The sequence below is a fragment of the Canis aureus genome, chromosome 9, assembly GCF_053574225.1.
Source record: "Canis aureus isolate CA01 chromosome 9, VMU_Caureus_v.1.0, whole genome shotgun sequence".
NCBI lineage: Eukaryota > Metazoa > Chordata > Mammalia > Carnivora > Canidae > Canis > Canis aureus.
In genome coordinates, this window is record NC_135619.1 from 76,101,356 (window position 1) to 76,122,909 (window position 21,554).

Below are 21,554 nucleotides of genomic sequence, written 5' to 3' on the forward strand. Positions count from 1 at the left end.
TGGGGGGTGCTCTGCACGCAGATGGGGTGTAGGGGGAAGCGGCAGGAGCCGGAGGTGGGGTGGTCGGCAGGGCGCGGGCTCATGGGGCTGCCCCCGAGTCCCGTGGGGACCACACCTCAGACGGGGCTGGTTGACCTTGGCCCGCCAGGCTCCAAGGGGTGGCTTGAGGGAGCAGGCGGGGGGCAGTCCCGGGCGCTCCTGGGGGATCTCAGCATCGCGACCGTGCCCACCCACAGGCACAGACTGGGCTGTCCCCGGAGGCCGGGGCTCCCGTGTGCTGGTCAGCTGCCGCAGGCGGTTCCCCGGCGTTGAGCAGCACGGGCGCCAGCTGGCACCTTCTCCCGCCGTGCCAGCCCCCGAGCGAGGACAGAGGAGTGAGGCCCCCTCTGCTTTCGCAGCCAGGGCGTCGGCGCTGAGCTGATGGGGCTGCAGGTGGATTACTGGACGGCAGCGCCGCCTGCAGACAGGAAGAGAGAGGTGGAGAAGAAGGACCTGCCTGCCACCAAAAACACGCTCAAGTGCACCTTCCGGTCTCTCCAGGTCAGCAGGCTGCCCAGCAGTGGCGAGGCCGCGGCCACGCCCACCATGTCCATGACCGTGGTCACGAAGGAGAAGAACAAGAAGGGTGAGGTGGGGGTGGTGGGCTGGCTGTCGGGGTAACGGGAAGGGCGGCCACACAGGCCCCGAGGTCACCACGGGTCAGGGCGCCGCTCCTGACCGTGGCCACGGGCAGTGAGCAGAGGCCGCCTGGGTCGGCGGGAGGGCTGGCGGCCGTGGTCACGGTGGGGGGGGGGGCTCAGGACGGCAGGGCTGCGAGGGCCGTGGCTGAGCCCTGCAGCCCTTTCCTTCCCAGTGATGTTTCTGCCCAAGAAAACCAAGGACAAGGACGTGGAGTCCAAGAGCCAGTGCATCGAGGGCATCAGCCGCCTCATCTGCACAGCCAAGCACCAGCAGAACATGCTGAGGGGTGAGCACCTCGGGGGGGCTCCCGGGACTCCTGGGAGGTCACCTGTCTAGATGTGCTTCCTTCAGCGGGGGGCCGTGGGGAGCTGGGTCCCTGACCCCAGTCCCCGGTGCTTCTGTCTAAAGTACAAAAGGAAACCAGAGGAAGCTGGAGTGCTTTTCAGAATTCCCGTCTGGGAACACTTTTGCTCTGCTACAAAATGCACATACGTAGTCGAAGCTCCGAACCTGTGTGGATAAAGCGCTCATACCAGAGGGACAGCTTTTTAATTTTTGAGAAATGATTTCTGAGTCTTTCTCATTCTTTTTTTTTTTTTTTTTTAAAGATTTTATTTATTTATTCATGGGAGACACAAGGGGAGAGAGGCAGAGACACAGGCAGAGGGAGAAGCAGGCTCCCTGCAGGGACCCTGATTTGGGGACTCGAACCCGGGACCCCAGGATCACACCGAGCCAAAGGCAGGCATTCAACCGCTGAGCCACCCAGGCGTCCCTCTTTTCTATTCTTTTAAGATTGATTTGTGTGTCTCAGATTTTTTATACAAGATATTTTACAACCAATTAATTCAGAACATGGAGCCCCAAACACTTGTCTTCTTCGTGAGTTTGAGCCTGGTGACCACTGCAGTCAAGAACCGCTCCACCTTCCTCTGTTGCTTTTCTGGTTTAAGTGGAGGGTGTCTGAACGCAGTCGCCAGGCCCCTGCTGGGGTGGAGGGGCTGTGGACGAGCAGGTCCCCGGGGCCGGGAGAAGCCAGCCGGCACCGGTGGACTGCCACTGGGTGTCCCCCAGGAGCCTGGGGCCCCGGGGGGTGCTGGGCTCCTCCAGCCCCGTCCTGGGGCCTGGTGGGCAGGCGGGTCAGGCGGTCTTGTCCTCACAGTCCTCATCGACGGCGTGGAGTGGAACGACGTCAAGTTCTTCCAGCTGGCGGCCCAGTGGTCCTCCCACGTCAAGCACTTCCCCATCTGCATCTTCGGACACTCCAAGTCCACCTGCTAGCCCTGCCCCGAAGCCCTGGACGGCGAGCGCCAGGAGGGCCCAGCTGCTTTTCTGTTAACATTTCAGTTTACCACAGAGACCCTTACAAACAAAGAGAAACAGTCTTAAGTATGAATGTGCTCGCGACCTGGAAACTCCTGGGGAGGCTCCCGCCCTCGGAGCCCGCTAACTGCTCTGCTCATTAACCAGACGTGCCGGCGGGGTGGGAGGTCAGGCGGACGGTGCTGAGCTCTGAGGATCACGAAAGGTGTGTTTTGGCCTCAGGACCTCCCGAGCCCCCCAGCAAGAAGGGTCCTCACCTTCGCGTCCTGTCCTTCCTGAAAGCCAGGACTCTGCGTCCTCAGGGAGCTGGGGTCAGGCGGGGTCCGCACAGATCCACGGGCTGCCGGAGGCTGGGGGCCGGCCTCCTGTTGGGGGCGTCCCGAGCAGGCCAGGGAGGCCGGCAGCCAGGCTGGGCCCAGCCGCCCACCAGCCGGGAGATGCCCCAGCACCGCCCACTCGTGGTTCCCAATAAACTCCAGCCTCGCGGGGCAGCGGAGGTTTTATAGTAGCAGATATTTTTAATGCTTTTAAATACACGTTAAAATGTAGCTGCCAAACAGACACTGCTCTTCTGACGTCCCAGCGGCCCCCCGGGGCTGGGGAGAGCCAGCCAGCGCTGCCCCCGCGACCCGGCCCTCCACCCCCCTCACCCTGTGCTGCCCGCCCTCCGCTGCTCCTGAGCCACTTCGCTTCCTCCGCCAGTTGTCCCCGCCCCAGACTTAGCAAGCACAGCGGCCCGCGGCCGGCCCAGCGCACTCGGCCTCCGCCGTCCACCTGCTGCCTGGGCAGCCCGACCGCAGGCGCCAGGCGCAGAGGGATCCTGAAGAGGCAGGGAGCTCTCACCTCTTGGGGCCAAGCTCCCTAGAGCGAGGTTTTGGGTGTGGATCCCACCCTGGGTGGCAGCGACACCCCCGCCTTGCAGCAGGAGACAGTCTGGCCCAGTCCCGCTGCTCCCCCCACAAGCACGTGCCCCCACTCTGCACAGAAAGAGCCCACCAGTTCCCATCCTTTGGCAGGTGTGGCCCCGGGACCCGAAGCCCACCCAGGGGGCCATCCAGGCTGTGCTCAGAGCACCGCGCCCAGTGCAGGGCAGGCTGCGGCCGCTCCCATTCTTCCAGAGGACAGGTCTGACCCCGGGGCGGTGAGAGACGGCCCGCTTTCTCACCTGTGACCCACCTGTGACCCACCTGTGTACTTCTGTCCCCAAGGCTGTTCAGGGTCGGAGGGTCCTGGCCGGTGGCCCTGGGCTGGTCGGGGAACAGGAGGACCCGGGCCTGACCTCGTGTATGGCCCTGCCTCAGGGATGCCTGTGGGCAGAGGCCCTTCCCCGTGAGGGTCTGGACTCCTCCCCTGACAGCAGCTGGGCCAGAACCGGCTTGGAAGGACGGGGTCGGGACAAGGCGGCTGAGCCTCACGCCGCGGGAGCCCGTGTGGTGTCCACCCGCAGCCGCCCTCAGAAGCAGGCCCTGGGACCCCGAGCCTCCCGGCCCCGTCCCCGCTGCTCCTCAGGGTTTCTTCCCAAAGAGTCCTACTCAGCAGGGAGGAGGGACGGGGGAGGCTCCTGACTCCGCTTTCCAGCCGCAGGACTGACTACGGAAGGGACCAAGGGGGCAGCAGCCGCGTCCACCTGCCCCGCCCCCCCCTCCGTCCACTTCCCTGGCTACGGCCTCCTGCCCGCGGGGGACGCACCGCACCTGCGCCGGAGCCCAGCCGCGGTCGGTCTGTTCCCAAGTGCCCCGGGGCCCCCCCGCCGCACTGTCCGAGGCCCAGGAGCTCGTGCGCACAGCCTCGGAGACCTGGGCTGCGCTGGCCCGGGCCTCGGCTTCCCCAAGGCTGAGCAGGCGGCACGTCCTCCTGCCCACCTCCGGGCTGCAGAGGACCCACGTGGAAGCACCTGTCGCTCCGGGGAAGGCGGCGCAGGCGAGAGACGTGAGAGCCGGGGGTGCTGAGCCGGTGCCGCCGCCAGCACGTGCGGGGCTGGGGGTCAAGGGTTCCCGCCCCGGGCCACCGGGGGAACCGGGGCTCGCAGGCCGCGCCCCCCATGCGGTCCCCGGGGCCGGGCCTCCTGCGGCTGTGCGGCCAGTGCGAGTCCGGGCCTCGCCGCAGCTCCGGGGGTGGCCGAGGTCGGCCGGGACGACCGGGCTCCCTCGGTCCGCGCTGTCCGGGAGCGGATCCCCGCTAGGGCTCGGCTCGGCTCGGCTCGGCTCTGTCCTCGCCCGGGGCCCTGGTCGGTGTACGCGGCCTCTTGGGGCGCAGACGGACCCGTCACGCGCGGGACCGCGGGGGCTGCCGAGGTGCTGAGCGACACCCGGAAACCTGGGGCGCCCGGGCCCTCCCCGTCCCGCCGCGTCGTTCCTCCGGGCGCCGCCCCGCGCCCCCGCCGCCTCCCGGGGTCAGCGTCGGGCCGGGGTACCGGGGGCGGGGGGCGGGGCCCGCAGGACGAGCGTCCGGACCCGGCCGAGGCCCCGCGAGGGCAGCCCCGGGGGCGGCGCCGGGTCACAATCCCCGCGGGCCTGGGACGCAGGCCACGCCCCGGGCGGCGGGGGGAGGGGCCGCGCGCGGCGCAGGCGCAGAGCGGGCCGGAAGCGGAAGCGGCGGGGCGGGGCGGGGCGGGGACGGCCGCGGCGGAACTTCCGCCGGGCTGGGGCCCGCCCCCTGGGGGCTCCCGCAGCGCTGTGGGCCCCGCCCGGCCCCGCCCCGCCCCGCCCCGCCCCCGCGGCCCCCGCCCGCCTTCCGCCCGGTGCCGGGATCCCTGCGAGCGGACCCGCGAGGGCCGGGGGCGGCGGCGGGGCCCGTGGGGCGTGGCCCGCGCGGCGCGGCTGAGGTCACAGGGGGGCCCGGGGCCTTGGCTCTGCGGCGGCCCTGGGCGGGGGCGCGCGGCGGGGCTGCAGCCGGGCTGGGGGCCGCGGAGGGGGCCGCGGAGGGGGCGGGGGCGGGGCGCCGGCTGCCGGCGGGTCCCGCTGCCCCGGGGGCCCGGGAGGACAGGGGCGGCCGGGAGCCGTGGCCGGACGCGCCCCGGGGGAGGAGCCGGCGCCGCGGCGGGAGCCCGGGCAGCGCCGCCGTCGGAGCCCCGCGGGGTCCCGGGCCCGGAGCGCGGGGCGGCGGCCGCAGACTCAGGACTGGGTAAGCGGGGGCGGGGCGGGGTTGGGGGCGGGGCGGGGCGCCTCAGGCTGGGCGGCCCCGGAGCACCCCCCCCGCCGCGCGGGCCCGCGGACGAGGGCGCGGACAGCCCGGGGGCGCCCCGGGAGCCAGGAGGCCGGAGCCCAGGACCGGGCGCGGCGCCCCGCGGGGAAGGCCCAGAGCCGGGCGGGTGCGAGCGCCGGGGCCAGCGTGGCGCAGGGGCCTGTCCCGCGGGCGCCAGACACGTGCGTGCAGGGCCGCTGGGCCGGACGGCGCGACCCGGGGGCGGGGGCGGCGGCGGGGGCGGGACGGGAGCAGGCGCGCGCTGCCCACCGAGGGACCGGGGACCGGGGAGCCCCAGCTCGCGGGGGCGCCGCGGGGAGGGATTTGGGGGGCCCGGGAGGAAAGTGCTGACCCCTGTGTGCGGACGGCCCGCCCCGGGTTTGGGGCCGCCACTCCCTGCTGCCCCCTGGCCCTCGCTCCGTCTGTCTTGCCCGGTGTCCTTCCTCCCTCCGCTCCTTAGGGTGCGCGGCTGCTCCTGCAGGCTTCGCCTCCCAGGGAAGCTCCAGCCTGCCCGAGGGAGCCGCACCGCCCGTCTGTCCCCCAGCCCCGCGTCCCAAGCCCGCAAGAGCTCCGTTCCCGTGCAGCGCTCAGCTCGGCCGTCACCGCACGTAGTGAGGACAGGTGCTCGCCCAAGGGTAGCGACCTCAGGCTGAGGCCGGGTGCAAGGGACCTCCCCCGGGGAGCATCTGCAGACATGCAGCCTCCGGCCAACGGCTGGGCAAGCGTGTGCACGTCTGCCTTGTGGGCCTCTCGCCGCAATGACCACGGAAGGCTCAGAAGAAGGCCAGGACCCACGGAGCGGAAGAGGGTGGGAGGGCTGGCCAGCGGGAGTTCTACTGGGTGATCCCACTGGGCGGAGCCAGGCCGCTCTTAGTTGCGTGTGGGAGGCAGCAGGAGCGGGCTGCCCCCGAGCCCCTGAGCCCCAGGCCGCACGTGTTGCCAATGGTTTTGGTGCCCCGCTGCACCCTAGCTAACAGCCAAGGGTGCCGCACCTTTGAAGAAAACCTCTATCATGAAGACAACGTTTGCACATCCCGTACTTCATAAGGGATTACTGTCCAGAATGCAGAGAGGACTAAAATAAAACAACCACCACCTGAGAAAAAACGGGCAGAAGGCTTGAACAGACTCTTCTCCAGGTGTATCAGTGGCCGGCAGGTGTATGAGAAGATGCCCTGCCTCACCGGTCCTAGGGCAACGGCGATCAAAACCACAGCGGAAGAAAGAAGAAAGAAGAAAACTTCTATCATGAAGGAGAGCAAAACAGCAAGGAAAGCAAAAGGAATCAGAACCACAGCAGTCCCAGGCAGAACAAGACGGAGCTGCGGGTGTGTCACCATCCTCACGGGACCTGTGCCATCTTGGAAAAATTGTCGCAAGCAGCCAAACGACAGGGATGTGCACACGGTGACAGCAGCACCACGGGTGACATGCAATTGCTCCTGCTCCGTTGCAGGAGAAGGCTCGAGGAGGCATCCACAGCGGAGGGTTTTAGTGAAGACGCTGCACACAACTGCGTGCAAGGCAGTGGCCCGCGTGACTGTAAACAGACTCCAGGAGAGAAACGAGAAAGACCAACTTGGAAACGGGAGTAAGCTTAACAGGAGACAAGCAACCTATTTGAGAGAAACTTTGACAATATTAGTTGACAACAGGAAGAGACACCGGCCCAGAGGGTCCTCCTTAAGTGTTTGACGATTCAGTGTCATCAACAATAAAAATGCTAAATATTTGATAAGCTTTAAAAGATGGTAAATGTCTTTCTCTTTGTCAGCAAGCTGAACTGGCAAAACAAAAATAAATATAGGTCCAGTCCTAACAGGTGTGAATTCATGGCACAGAGCTCCAGTGAGCAAAGCGACGGAGCCCTGGCGTGTGATGCGTGGATACCGGGACTGAAGAGCGAGTCTGGAAGTTGACCCAAATGCCGACAGACACCGGGTGTAGGATGCAGCTGGCATCTCAGATCAGTGGGGAAGGTGGAGTTTATGGTAAACCGTGCTGGGCGGCGGTGTAGCTATCTAGAAGCCGTCATTGAACACCAGGACGAACTCCAGATGCCTGGGGCAGCCTTTCTGACCTAGCCTCAGTCCAGAAGCCATGAAAGAAGAGACGGTTACGTGCAACCACGTGTGGAAAACCAACAAAACTTTTAGGGAGGCAAAATACACACCACTCGCAGAGTTAGAGCTGACCAGCGCACCGAGACGCTCCGGGAGGGTGGGGGGCCATCCTGTCTGCGCTTGCTGGGAACACGGGGTTTGCACGTGCAAAAGGATGAAGTTGAACTCCTAGTGCCACATACATAAGTTAACTCAAAGTGGATCAAAGACAGGAGGCTACAAAACGGGCAGCCCGGGTGGCGCAGCGGTTTAGCGCTGCCTTCAGCCCAGGGCGTGATCCTGGAGACCCGGGATCGAGTCCCGCATCCAGCTCCCTGCATGGAGCCTGCTTCTCCCTCTGCCTGTGTCCCTGCCCCTCTCTCTCTCTCTCTCTCTCTCTCTGGATCTGTGTCTCTCATGAATGAATAAATAAAAATTAAAAAAAAAAGACTGCAAAATTCCTACAAGAAAACCCAGGGGAAAGCTTCATGACACTGGATTCGCAGTGATTTCGTGGATGATACCCAACAGCCCCAGCGGCAAAAGTGAAAATAGGTAAATTAGGGTTCGTCAAGTCCCCAGAGTGAAAAGCCAACCTGCGGAATGACAGACAACGTTTGCACATCACGTACCTGGTAAGGGATTACTGTCCAGAATGCAGAGGGGACTAAAACAAAACAACCACCACCTGAGAAAAAACGGGCAGAGGGCTTGAACAGACTCTTCTCCAGGTGTATCAGTGGCCGGCAGGTGTATGAGAAGATGCCCCACCTCACCGGTCCTAGGGCAACGGTGATCAAAACCACAGCGGAAACCGCTTCACTCCCGTTGGGGTAGCTACTGATAAAAAAAAGAAAGAAAGGACTGGCAGGGATGTGGAGAGATCGGAACCCCGTGCAGCGCTGGCGGCCGTGCAACGTAGGGCAGTGATTGTGGGGAACGGCACGGAGTTGCCGAAAACACTACCCTGGAATCACCGGGCGGTCGGCGATTCCACGTCTGGGCTCGTGCGAGCTCTCCTCTCGTGCAGGGGCTCAAGCGGGTGGGCGCACGCCCGTGTGAGCAGCAGCATTGTGCACAATGTCCGCAGTGCAAGCAGCCGGGGCCCCGCGAGGGATGAGTGTGGTGTGTGCCCCATCGGAGCCGGGCTTAGGCCGAGAAAAGGAAGTTCCGACAGGTTACGACGCGGGTGGACCTTCGGGGCGTGATGCTCGGTGAGGTCAGCGGGTCGCAGAAGGACGCACACTGTAAGGCGCCCCACGCGAGGTCCCCAGGGTGCTCAGACTCCCGTGGGCAGAACATACAACAGGGGCAGGGGCTGAGGAGGGGGTGGGGACTTGGTGTTTAACGAGGACAGCGTTTCCATTTGGGAAGACGGCGTTCTGGAGACGGACGGTGCCGGCAGCTGCCCAGTGTGCTTAACGACACTGAACCGTACGCCTTAAGATGGTGAGATTTATGTGCAGTTTGGTACATGTGAAAGTGTAAAAAAGAGAAGAGAAAAGAAGGGGAGACGTCACTTGGGGACGTCCCTGTGGGGAACGGGGCGGAGCTGCTGCCCGTCCCGGAAGGCAGGTGCTGGCAGATGCTGTCGTGTCGCAAGGGATCAGCTGGGGACACAGCTCCGGGATGTCCGTACGGAGCAGGCGGGCGTGAACACCAAGCACAGGGCACAGAGGGGGACACGTGCCTCCTACAAGCGCTGGAAGCTTGGGAGGGAGACTGAGCCAGGCGGCCGCAGGCCCCGGAGCCCCAGCAGCGGACCCGCCGGGCTCGGGCCAGTCTGAAGTGGACCCCCTGGGGCGCGCAGGCCAGCCGGTCGCACTGACAACGGAGGGCACCGTGAGCTGTCCCCAGCCAGCCCCTCCCTGCCCTGACACCCAGCACCTGACAGGCGCCAGCGATGGGGGCAGAGAGCCGCGGGGGTCGTGCGGGGACACACTGGCGAAGCCACGGTCGTCGGGGAGCTCAGCTGGCCGCGCAGAGTAAAGACTTTGGTGCCCGCGGTGTCCATGAAATGAAGCTTGGCCGGCACCCCCGGCGGTGGCTGCTGGTGGCAGGACAGCGACAGCGTGACCCCTGCTGGGAGCACCTGGACCCGCTGGGAAGCGTGCGCGTGAGAAGCAAGTGCAGGACCGCCGCACCCCAGCGCAGCCGGAAGCCTGGGGGGCCCTCCTGCCACTGGCAGCCCCACAGCACGGGCTGCAGGGACACCCCCGGATGTGGTTCCCGGAGGCCCGGGGCCGCGGCGAGGATGCAGATACCTGAGGCGCAAAGTCACCGTGATGCCATGAGAACCAGACTCCCGATCCCGGAGCGTTTACGCGCTTTTCTCAGAAGAAAACAACCAAGTGACAAAATGAAGAAGAACAATAGCGGGTTTGAGGAGCACAGTTAACACGTCTGACTTACAGGGTCCCCGAACATTGAGCGCAGCGAGCGGAGAGTCGCTTTTTCTTTCCATTGTCGCTCCGGAAGCCCCGGAACTTGGCAAGAGGATCTGAGACGCAGACGCTCTGGGACCGAGCCCCAGAGAGGCGGGAGCAACCCAGGAGGAAAGTGGGGGACAGCAGGGGGCCGGTGGTGACGGTCGCAGCCGCCCCTCCGCTGACACCGCCTCCAGCAGGCCTGCCCCGCCCGGGAGCTAGAGCAACAGCTGGCACCCCGCGGAGCTGGCACCCCGCGGAACGGCTGGCACCCGCCGAACGGAGCAGGGACTCGGAGGGCGGGACGCGGGGAGCAGGAGGCCTCCAGAGCATCACGGGGAAACCCCAGGAAATGGGGGAACACGTGCCTCCCCGTAACTTGGGAAGGATTGTGGTTTGTACACAGAAACAGAAAGAGCTGTTCACGGACGGAGCAGGATCGCGACGCCCGGTCGGAGGGCTCGAGTCTGCAGCTGCGGGAACCGCCGGAGAAATGGAAGAGAAAGGCGGGGAAGTGGGAGAAAAGACGAGAAACAGGAGCTGTGCGGAGAGACCACGCGCGCGCCGGGCAGCGACAGCCGTGAGATGTCACGGGCTCACTAAGCGGGTGAAAGGCGACCGTCTGAACCTGTATCACTAGAATTATTTTTTTAAAGAAGATTTCGTGGGGATCCCTGGGGGGCTCAGCGGTTGAGTGCCGCCTTCGGCCCAGGGCGCGATCCTGGGGTCCCGGGATCGAGTCCCGCGTCGGGCACCCTGCATGGAGCCTGCTTCTCCCTCTGCCTGGGTCTCTGCCTCTCTCTGTGTGTCTTCCATGAATAAATAAATAAAATGTTTTAAAAATAAGTAAAGAAGATTTCATTAATTTTATTGTAGAGAGAGGGAGAAAGAGACCGGGGAAGGGGCAGAAGGCGAGGGAGAGAGCACCCCAAGCAGGCGCCACACCCGACCCCGAGCCGACCAGGGTTCAGGCTCATGACCGTGAGGTCACGACAAGGGTCAGAGGGCCACCTGACTGAGCCAGCAGGCGCCCACCCCCATTAACTTAAACACCTCAAGACACGGATGACAAGGACGGAAACTTCTCTACAGTGGTCCCAGAAACCCCTAAGTGAAGAGCTTGGGGCGGGCCCTGCCCAGCGATGAGGACTCGAGTCCTCCCGTTCGCCCTGACAGCGGTGCCGGGACAGGAGGAGGGGGAAGCGCGGTGCCAGGCCAAGTGTGGCACAGACTGCGGGTTCCCGAGGGCGTGAGCAGCGTGTACAGCTAGACTGTCCCCGGGACCCCCGGAGGGCAAGGACTCGGCCCTCCTCAGCTCCGCTCCCAGGGTCGACGGCGGTGCCTGGCACATCAGGGGCGCAGTGAAGATACGGGGTTGAGGAAGTGCGTGAATGTGAGGAAAACCGTACCCCGAGGACAAAGGAATTTAGAAATCCAAAAATATATAAAAAATTAAAAAGAAATCCATTTAATAAAATTCTCTGCGTTAACAAAGGAGGAAGACCACGTGATTATCTCCATAGATGTTGAAAAATACCGTTAATAAATTCTGGTGTCCTTCCTTAAACACAAAAGCCTATCGATTCTTTTTCCTTTTTTTGTTTTTACTTGAAGCAGAATTAACCCAGTGGAAACCCGTTGATTCTGAGTAAGGCGGGGAGTGATGGGCGTTTCTGTGACCCGGTCAAGGGAGGACCCAGAGCCGCACAGGGCCTCCGCGGGAGCTGCTGGCAGGTCGCACGTCGCCATGACGATGAGCACCGGACACCCGAGGCCCTGCGGTCGTCGGGGAGGATGAAATGAGCTATAAATACCTGCAAAGAAGGCCTGAAACGTCACTATTTGCAGCTAACCCATTGTCTGCCTGGAAACCCCACGCGGGCCAGGTGAGGAACAGGACCGCTGGCACAGAGGAAGGCTGCGGCTGATGACCTCCCTTTAACACTAATAGTCGGGGAGCGCCCGGGCGGCTCAGCGATCGAGCACCTGCCTTCTGCTCAGGGTGTGACCCCGGGTCCTGGGATCGAGTCCTGTGTCGAGCCTGCTTCTCCCTCTGCCCTCGTCTCTGCCTCTCTCTGTGCGTCTCCTGAATGAATAAAGAAAATCTTTAAAATGAAATAAAACACTGCCTCTCTCTCTCTCTGTCTCTCTGAATAAAAACAAAACAAAAAACAAACAAACAAAACCATGAAAAAAGGGCAGCCCTGGTGGCGCAGTGGTTTAGCGCCGCCTGCAGCCTGGGGTGTGATTCTGGAGACCCGGGATGGAGTCCCACGTCGGGCTCCCTGCATGGAGCCTGCTTCTCCCTCTGCCTGTGCCTCTGCCTCTCTCTCTCTCTCTCTCTCTCTCTCTCTCAATAAAAACAAAACAAAACAAAAATAATTAAAAAAAAATAAAATGAAATAAAACACTGCCTCTCTCTCTCTCTCTGAATAAAAACAAAACAAAAAGTAAAATAAAATGAAATAAAACAAAACTAAATAGTTTCTCCATACACTGGAAACCAATCGGAAAACGTAGTGGGAGGAAAGGGTCTGGTTTCCTTTATTTTTATTTTTTCTTTCCTTTTTGTGATCTATTCCCTTTGACACCGGAAGCTGCAAAGTCCTTAAGAATGAGTGTGTCCCTGTGAAGAGCACTGTGACATGCGACCGAGGACCACAGACGACACCTAATGGAAAGCTACACCATCTTTCTTTTTTTTTTTTAAGTTGTATTTATTTATTTGAGAGAGAGCGCGCACGGCGGGGAGGGGCAGAGGGAGGAGAAGCAGACGCCCCGCGGAGCAGGGAGCCCACGTGGAGCTCGATCCCAGGGCCCTGGGTCACGACCTGAGCCGAAGGCAGACGCTTCACCTTCTGAGCCCCCCGGGCGCCCAAAGCGATACCATCATATTTGATGGGAAGATTTAATGTTCTAAATCTGCCAGATTTTTCCCCCAAGTATCTTAATCAGTGCAACACCAATTTATTTTAAATTTTTCATTAACGTTGAAAATTTTATCCTAAATGTGCGTAATGTCTCCGCTGGCATATCTGTCGCCACATGACACATGTCCCCGAGACTTAGCAGCTTAAAACAATGGTAAATTGCTTGTCCCGGCGTCTGTAGGTCCGGAATGTGGGAGCTGCTTAGCTGCGTGGCTGTGGCTCAGGGTCTGCGGGGTTACAGTCACGACGTCAGAGCTGCAGTCCTCGGCGAGGCCAACGGGGCCGGAGAATCCGCGTCCCCCGCGGCGCACTCGCGTGCCTGGCAAGTCGGTGGGTGCCGGGCGTGGGCAGGGGCCTCGCTCCTCCCGCGGGGCTGCAGGAGTCCTCCGGTCCTGCCGCTGACTTCCCCCCGAGCCAGCGCTTGGGGACGCGGCAGGAGGGGGCCGCAGTGTCCGAGGACAGCCTTGGACCCCCGCTCCCTCGTTACCGCACCACCCCGTTGGTTCCGAGGGTCAGCGCCGCGTGACGTGGGAGGGGAGGGCACCAGGAGACACGAGTCCCTGGATGTCCCTGCAGCCGTAGGTCCGGCAGGCCCAGAGCTGGAGCAGCGGGAGGAACGTGTCCCCAGAACCATCCCAGTGACGCTGCAGGGCAGCAGAGGCAAAGAGGGAAGACAGAGGCCTGAGAGGAGCGGCAGAGAGCCTGACTACGACAGGACCCCCACGCGGCGGGCACAACCGTCCACCTGGACTTCCACGCCCAGCAAAAACGATCTTTTAAGGAGACGGAAATATAGGGGCGCCCGGTGGGGTGGCTCCGTCGGTGAGGCCTCGGCCTCGGGCTCAGGGCGTGATCCTGGGGTCCTGGGACGGAGGCTACATCTCCCTCTCCCTCTGCCCCCCTGGCCCCCCACCGCTCGTGCTCGGCCTTTCAAATAAATAATCTTCCAAAAGAAGAAGGAAAAGTCAAGAAAACGATGCACCACAACAAAACAGAACGAAGCTTTGCCCCAGCAGGACCTCCCCCTCATCACGAAGACGGAGCTCACCCCGGAAGGTGCTCGCAGACAGGAGGGGCCGCAGCAGGGAGAGTGTGGGCAAACGGAAACGAATGCGCGTGGACCAACACGCACACCCACGTGGGCGCGACTGTGGGGACGGGCTCTGGACGTGGAGCTAAGTGTTCACCATCCCCTCCGGTGGCACGAAGGCGGTGGGCACAGTTTTTTGTTTTTTGTTTTTTTTATGATAGTCACAGAGAGAGAGAGAGAGAGAGAGGCAGAGACACAGGCGGAGGGAGAAGCAGGCTCCATGCAGGGAGCCCGACGTGGGACTCGATCCCGGGTCTCCAGGATCGCGCCCCGGGCCAAAGGCAGGCACCAAACCGCTGCGCCACCCGCAGATCCCGAGCACAGTTGTTAACAGACTTTGGTGAGTCGTTGGCTCACGCGGTGATTACGCCAGGAGACCGGGGAGAGAGAGGCACCTTGAACAAGTGGAGGGGAAGCGGAGCAGAAGAGAGGACGGGTCCAAGAAAGAGGTGTGGACCCAGCAAGACGAAGCCCAAGATCCCGCAGCAGGCGTGACCCCGATGGCAGTCGCGTCAGCAGATGCACAGACCCGGCGCCCCGCTTACGACGCAGCCCCCGGCAGCGCGGGTTCAAACCCACCCAGTCCATCGTCGATATGCGCGTGTGCATGGGGCGAACATGGGACTGGCCCAACGCGTGGGACGGAGACCTCCCACGAACAGCCTCCCCGCCGTTCCTGCCACGCTTTGGGTCTGGAGTTGGAGCACGTGGGTGCCCCTCCACGCTGCAGCAGGCGACCCGGTGGACGTGCGCGTGGGTGCAAGAAGCCAGCGGCACAACGTGTGTGTAGCGGCTTCCTTTATCCAGGGTTCAAAAGCGGGCCTGTGTGCCTGCATCGTAAGGATGTTGTTTGAAGGAATAAAGACTTTTTTGGAAAATTTACTTGGAGATTTTCCTTACTATGAAAGGATCTTGGTTTGGTTGTTTTAAAGATTTTATTTATTTATTCATGAGACCCAGAGAGAGAGGCAGAGACACAGGCAGAGGGAGAAGCAGGCTCCGTGCAGGGAGCCCGACGCAGGACTCGATCCTGGGGCCCCAGGATCACGCCCTGGGCTGAAGGCAGACACCCAACGGCTCAGCCACCCAGGCGTCCCTGATTTTCCAGTTTTCTCATGAATTGTTACCCGTTCACCGTATCCTCGTCGTCGGTGCTTCGCCAGTCCTTGCACTGTCAGTGAGCATTCGCTGTAACGATGCTCTAGCGATTTCCTTGATGCACAACCGCGCGCTCTGCTCAGGGGCCTGGGGTCAGCAGGATCTGCGTGTCCTCTGCAGAGGTCCCTCTGGGGACGCCGCACCCACGGCGAGCGGGGAGACCTGAGAGGCGGGCGTGGGGCACACGGGCCTGCTAGAGTGGGTGCTCTGGGAGCCCGCTGCTGACGGGGAACCCCGACCGAGGGACCGCCAGCACCCAGCCTTCCATGCTGACGCCACCGCGCGTCTCAAGAGCTCCGGCTTGTGGCTGGACTGGCCCTTCCCGCACCGCCCTCTTCCCGGTCAGGGGCGCACGTGCCTAGGACACGGGGATCGGGTTCCCGCACCGGCTCTTGGTCGGTGCTGAAGAGTGGGTGCGGGTGCGGGGGACAGCCCGGGTGGCTCAGCAGTTTAGCACGGCCTTCGGCTCAGGGCGTGACCCCAGGGTCCCGGGATCGAGTCCCGCGTCGGCCTCCTTGCATGGAGCCTGCCTCTCCCTCTCTCTCTCATTAATGGATAAATAAAAATTAAAAAAAAGAGTTGCGCGGTGCCGCAGTGCCAGCGCTCAGATGCTCGCTGCAGGCGCGGGCGGGGGCAGGTTGCTGGTGGCTCTGCGCTGGGTGCCCCACCCTCGGGGGTCGGGCTGGTCGCTTCCCCCAGAAAGGACCCCTTCCCCCTGGGAGGAGGGGGAGCGCAGCCAGCCCCACGGCTCTTGTGCAGAGCGGCAGAGTGAGCAGAGGGGCTGGGGACTTCTCTGTGGGGGGCGGGGGGCTTACGCCACAGAAACCCACAGAAACGTGCTGCTCAGAGTCGAGGCTGGAAGCTCAAAATCCGAGTGTCACGGGGCCGCTTCCTTTTCCAGGCCGCGTGGCCAGGATGTGTCCCCTTCCTCCCTGGCTTGTAGACGGCCCCGTTCCCTCCGTGCCCCTCACACCCCGTCCTTCTGTGTGCGTCTCCGGTCCTGCTGTTGCTCGTTACCTTCACTCGGATGGTCCAGCAGCGTTAAGGATACTCACGTCTTTTTTTTTTTTTTTTTTAAGATTTTATTTATTTATTCCCGAGAGACACACAGAGAGGCTCCCTGCAGGGAGCCCGATGATGGACTCGATCCCAGGACCGTGGAATCTCACCCTGAGCCCAAGAGGCTCAACCGCTGAGCCCCCCAGATGCCCCGATACGTCTTTGGGCGATGGATCTCCGGAACTTTTATGTTTTGCAAACCTGACGCCGTCGTCATTAAACGCTCACCCGCCCGGCCCGTGGCCCGTCGGCTTCCTGTCCCCGTGAACCTGACTCTCCCAGGGACCTCCTGTGAGTGGAAGCACCCACGGTCTGTCCTTTGGAGACGGGCTTATGTCACTTGGCACCGTGTCCTCAAGGTCCATCGGGGTTTGTTCCTTCTTAGGGCTGAATAATATTCCACGGAGGGGATCCTCCCCCTGGGCTTATGTAGTCACCCAGCGATGGCCGGTCGGGTGTTTCCGCCTCTCGAGTGTGTTGCGAGTCACGCTGCCATGACCCGGGCGTGCGGCATCCCTTTGATGCTTTCAGTTCCCTGCGTAAAGCCCCAGAAGTGGGACTGCTAGCCCGGCGGGACTTCTATTTTTAATTTCTGGAGGAATCTGCGGAGGTTAATCTGCATTTGTCTTCACCGTGTATTTTGAACACGCCCCCTGTGGCGCGGGGACAGTGACTGGCTGCCGTACCCCCAGGCGGTAGCAGGGGGCCTGGGCGCGCTCTGAGGGTCTTTCCCACGCAGCCCCCTGGGAGGTTCCATCTGGGGGCCGGGAGCCCACGGGAGCTGGTGGGACGGCGGCTGCTTCCGGCCTCTCCCACGGTGGCCTCCCTGCAGCCTCCTGCCCGTGCTGGCCACCCTCCCCCACGGGCCCCTTGCCTCCTCTTCATGTCCTCCCGGTTCCTGCGGCTTCTTTCCCCTTCACGCCTCCTTAGGTCCGTAAAGAGCCCTGGGGGGCGGTGGCCCACCTCTGCGTCCCCGCCTTCTGAGGCTCTCGCAGGCCACCTCCCGACCCCGACCCCGACCCCGGGTGGGAAGGGCAGGGCCACCGCTGCCAGGACTCCCCCGTCAAGGGCCCACTCAGCGCAGGAAAGCGGGCAGGTGGTGGGGCCGCAGCATCCGGCGCAGAGCCGTGCAAAGGCCCGGGGGCGAGCTGGATCTGGGGAGGAGCGAGTGGAGGGCACCTCAGAAAGCCCCCGCGCCTCCCCTCGCGTGCAGGGCACAGAGGGTCGGTGGGCGCGGGAGGCAGGCACGCAGGTGGCCACGGCCGAGCCTCCCTGTCCCCGCAGGTGTGGGAGCCTCTGGAGAGCAAGCGCCCGACCCGCCACTGGAGCCTCAGCATCGAGGAGCGACGGCAGCTGGCCGTGCAGGGCGGCTGGGAGGAGCCCGGCACCACGGGGACCCCTATCCATAGACGGGTGTGCGGTGCGGGGGGGGACGGATAGGGGCAGCCGGGGGGAAGGGCGGGCACCGCGGGGACCCCCACCCACAGACCCACAGACGGGGGGGGGGGGAGGGATACTGCGGGGGAGGGCGGCAGGGGTGGGGGGCAGAGGGCCAGGGGAGGCGTGGCGGAGAGGCCCCCCCCCGCAGGGTGCACCTGGGGCGCGGGGCGGACGCGGGTGGAGACCCCCCTTCCCAGCACCCACCCCCCCTCCTGGCCCGGCCCTGACCCCGTGGTCGCCCTCAGGACATCAGGCAGCTCGTGGCCCGGCTGGTGTCCGAGGACGTGGACAGGGACGTGCTCCTCCCCCACCCGCTGAGGTCCTCCGAGGCCGCCCTCGCCTTCCACGCCTTCCTGGCCCGGTGCGCACCTTTCTGGCAGAGGGTGACCTGGGCCGCACAGGTCTCGAGGTCCCCGCCCTCCTAAGAGCCACTAAGCCTGTGTCCGGCTTCCAGCGCTTTCCTGGGGGTCCTGGGGTCGGCGGCTGAGGCCTCCTGACCTCCCGCAGGGCCTGGGAGCCCAGGGACGAGGAAACAGGTCCCAGGTCCAGGGGGAGCTGCGCGTTCCTCACCAGCCCCGGGCCCTGGAGGGCACCTTGGGGAGGGAGGGGGCCCTGGCCCAGCCCAGCCTCCGGGAGGCCGTGGGCGCTGGGGTGCCCTGGGGGCGCTGGGGGGCGCTGGGGGGCAGGGCGGCGGGACCTTCCAGGATCGCCCTCTGCTGCCTAGAGAGGCCGCGGCACCTTCCCGGGCTCCAGCGGGTGCCCCGCCTGACGGCTGGAGGGGTCAGGGTGGAGGGTGGGCTCCAGGACCTGCTGGGCACCCAGGTCCACCCAGCGTGGGGGCCCAGGTCTCCTGGTGGGCCCTGCCTGCGGGAGGCCCCGAGGGCACACGTAGTCCTGGGGTGGCAGGGCAGGGAGGGGGGCTGTGAGGGGCTGGCCCCGGCCCCCCGCGGTGTCCGCCTTTGGAGGTTGAGGGGTAGGCGGAAGGGTTCTGAGCCGGGTCACGGGGCAGGGCTGCATCGGGGGAGATCACGGTGGAGAGGCCCGCAAGTGGGAAGGCGGCGGAGGGGGCTGACGGGGGCTGTGGGGGGGCAGCTGGGGGGACGGGACTTGGGGCAGGGTGAGGCGGTCGGCCCCAGGCCTGTGCGGCACCCAGGCACCCGCGGGCTCCTGCCTCCCTCCACCCTCCCCTCAGCAGGTGGGGCTGTGGGTGGGGCGAGGGGAGGGGAGGTGTCCTGGTGGGGGGTGAGGTTGGGGCAGGGCCTGCGGCCCTCACGGCGCCTCCCCCTCCTCTGAGGATGTGGGGCCAGAACCTGCTGTGGGCGCTCACGGGCCGGGTGGGAGCTACAGCGTCAACAGGGCAGCGGGGACAAGTGCCTTGGAGGTCTTTGTCACCGAATGGCTTACAGGACTGCATGGTGTCCTAGAGATCTGGGGGTCCAGTGGGCTGCCCCTACCGGTTCTGGTGTCACCGGGGGCGTGTCGAGAGGCTGCAGTCAGACGGCGGGGAGTCCGGGACACCCATGACCAGCCCTCTGCCTTTCACGGGGTCTCAGGGTCTCTCCCGGGCTGGGAGCCGGCTGCCAGGTGGACCAGCCCCCAGCACCCACCACAGTGGGCAGAGCGGAGGGGCCTCCAGCGGGGCAGCACCCTGTGCCACTTCACGGTCACCATGGTTAGGGAGGCCGCAGGGCCGGCCCCGCGTGGACGGGTTGGGGACAGCACAGAGCCCGTGGCCTTCTCCAGTCGAGCGTGGAGCCAGGAGAGGTCACTCACCCACCACCTGGAGACGGATCTGCTGCCCCAAGAGCTCGCCGCCCCAGACCTCACGTCCCCAAGCACTTCACTGAGGAGTCCAAGACGGGTCTCACGAGGCCAAGATCAGGGTGTGGGCAGGCTCCCTCCCTCCTGGAGGCTCTTGGGGAGAGTGTGTTCCCGGCTGCTGCAGCCTCTAGAAGCGGTCGGCACCCCTTGGCGCGAGGCCCCTTCCTCGGCCTCCAAAGCCAGCACGTGGCATCCGCCTGCCTCTTCCGTGGGCCCCCGGGTGGCGCGGGCTGCTGCTAGGCCCCGCTGTGCGGACCCGCACATGTGCGGGTTTGCTCTGAAGGCATGGACATCTTTGGGGGGGGGCACTGTGCCTTCCACAGGGGCTCCTGGCGTGGAACGGGTAGAACTGGGGGTGCTGCTTCGCATCCCACAGAACACAGGACTGCCCCTAACAGCCGAGGGTGATCGGGCCCCAGATGTGAACAGCACCCCGGCTGGGAGTCCCTGGGAGAGAACAGGGTCCGCCCAGCAGAGCGGGCATCGGTAGGACAAGCAGGGAGAGTCATGGGGCAGCACCTGCCTGGTGAGGACGTCACCTGGGGCCACCCATGACCGCGGCCACTGTGGTGCCCCCACCCTATGTGCACTAGCAGGGGCCAGGGCGGAGGGGGAGAGAGTTCCAAGCAGACTCCCTGCTGAGCCCAGAGCCCGACCCCACAACCTGAGCCGAAATCAAGAGTCAGATGCTTAACCCCAGTGTCCACTTTTTTTTTTAAATATTTTATTTATTTATTTATGAGAGACGAGAGAGAGAGGCAGAGGCAGAAGCAGGCTCCACGCAGGGAGACCGACACAGGACTCGATCCCGGGACCCCAGGATCAGGCCCTGGGCTGAAGGCGGCGCTAAACCGCTGAGCCTCCCGGGCTGCCCCCAGCGTCCACTCCTAACTGCCGTTCCCTTCCTTTCAGCCCGGTGGGGGTGTCTCTCCAAGCTCCCCGGGGGGGCCTCCCCAGGACTCACAGAGGCCTCCCCGGTGGGGATGGTGGGCCATTTGGGGGGACGGTGCCTCACAGGCAGGCTTGCCGGGGCTGGCCGCACACCGTCCCTCGAGCTCCGAGCCAGGCCGGCTGGGAGCAGGGAGCGACGCTGCTGAGACACCCCAAGTAGCAAGGGACGTGTCCTTCGTGTCCTCCCAGGGCCAGCACTGCCCCAGCTGGAAAAACCCAGCCTCGTCGGCTTTGCAGGAACGCGCTCGCTGTCCAGCAATCCAACGATGAAGTCTTAACAATCTCGCCCACAAGTTCACCGACATGAGGCTGTCGACCTCCGGTGAGGGTCACCCGGGTGCGTCCAGAGCCGAGGCCGGGGCAGAGCGCGTGGAGACGCAGAATGAAAGCACGGAGCTCCCCTCTGCAAATTTCCAAAAATTTAAGGGCAAACACGATCGCTGGATTAGATGAATGCGTCTTCACCCCAAGTTTCAAAGCCTCCAAGATTATTTTTAGAAATTGCAAAAATCAAGAGACGGTGTCACGTGGCTCTGGCAGCGCGCTCCCCCCAGACAGCGTTGGCTGACGTCCGGCCTCAGCCGCTGAGGAGCTGGCGCTGGGCCCCCGCCCACCCCCGCCACCGTCCCTCCGTCCTTCCCGGCGGCGCTGGCACCGCGCTCAGGCGACACCCCCGCCCCGCCCGCGTGGCCCCCTCGCCACCCCCACGTGGCCGCTCAGCCTTTGTTGTGATTCCGGCCTCGCTGGTGCGGAAGGTCGGCTCCTCCGCGGTTGAGGAACTTGGGTTCCTTCTGGGCTCTTCTGGGCTCCAGACGCCCGGCCGCCACCCGGGGGGCCGTCACCCCGACTTTCCTGCAAGCGGATCTCTGAAAGCTCTAGCGCTCGGCCTCTGGCGCCCCGGGCCTCACCGCGGCTCCTCGGCTGCCGAGGGGCTCCCCGAATCGGCGGTGGCTCGGGGCCCTCCAGCGGCAGAGCCACAGCCCCACGGGGCGCCGCAGCTGTACGGGGCCGTGCTCCCTCCTTCACCAGGGTCAGCCGTGGCCCTCGCTGTGACCCCTCCGTCCCCTTACCCTCGTCCTGTGCCATCACCGTAGAGGATTCCTTACCTGCGCCCTCCTCCCCACCAGCCGGCCTCTCCGGGGGGCAGGGACCTGGTCTCCTCACCACCGCCCCCCGCCACCCCGTCTAAACAGCGGCGTGAATTAGGTGCTTAAGTCATAACTGAATGAATAAATGATCGCTTTAATTGTTTTGTCTCGCCCCCAAATGACCCCTTGCGGCTCCTCGCTGATGCTGGCAACCAGCAAAGGCGGGGGGGGGGGGTGCTGTCCCCTCATCCGCCCCCCTTCTCCTCACGCCCCGAGGTGCTCCTGAGGGCTCGGCTTCCTGG

At 64.1% G+C, this 21,554-nt stretch overlaps 2 protein-coding genes and 1 long non-coding RNA gene across 8 annotated transcripts in view; 2 read left to right on the forward strand and 1 right to left on the reverse strand.

The window, feature by feature from the left end:
- Nucleotides 1-2,512, forward strand: part of PACS2 (phosphofurin acidic cluster sorting protein 2) — a 54,843-nt gene extending 52,331 nt beyond the window's left edge. For 5 of the 6 annotated variants that reach the window (XM_077910862.1, XM_077910863.1, XM_077910865.1 and 2 more), the window contains 3 exons: nucleotides 399-625; nucleotides 854-967; nucleotides 1,844-2,512. In XM_077910862.1, coding sequence (XP_077766988.1) covers nucleotides 399-625; nucleotides 854-967; nucleotides 1,844-1,962 — 460 coding nt within the window. In that variant the 3' untranslated portion in view covers nucleotides 1,963-2,512. Of the gene's footprint in view, nucleotides 1-398; nucleotides 626-853; nucleotides 968-1,843 lie in introns of those variants that run through there. The other variant, XM_077910867.1, reaches the window with a different exon arrangement.
- Nucleotides 1,660-4,525, reverse strand: LOC144321253 (uncharacterized). The gene is made up of 2 exons (XR_013387004.1): nucleotides 2,262-4,525; nucleotides 1,660-2,043 (listed from the first exon to the last, which is right to left on the reverse strand). It is a non-coding gene; the product is annotated as an uncharacterized LOC144321253 (long non-coding RNA).
- Nucleotides 4,526-4,890: 365 nt separating this feature from the next.
- TEX22 (testis expressed 22) lies at nucleotides 4,891-21,410 on the forward strand (the record flags this gene model as incomplete). Its single annotated transcript, XM_077908427.1, has 3 exons — nucleotides 4,891-5,127; nucleotides 17,237-17,365; nucleotides 17,638-21,410. Coding segments are annotated over 3 exons (546 nt in total), but the record flags the coding sequence as incomplete, so codon positions are not given.
- Nucleotides 21,411-21,554: the final 144 nt, after the last annotated feature.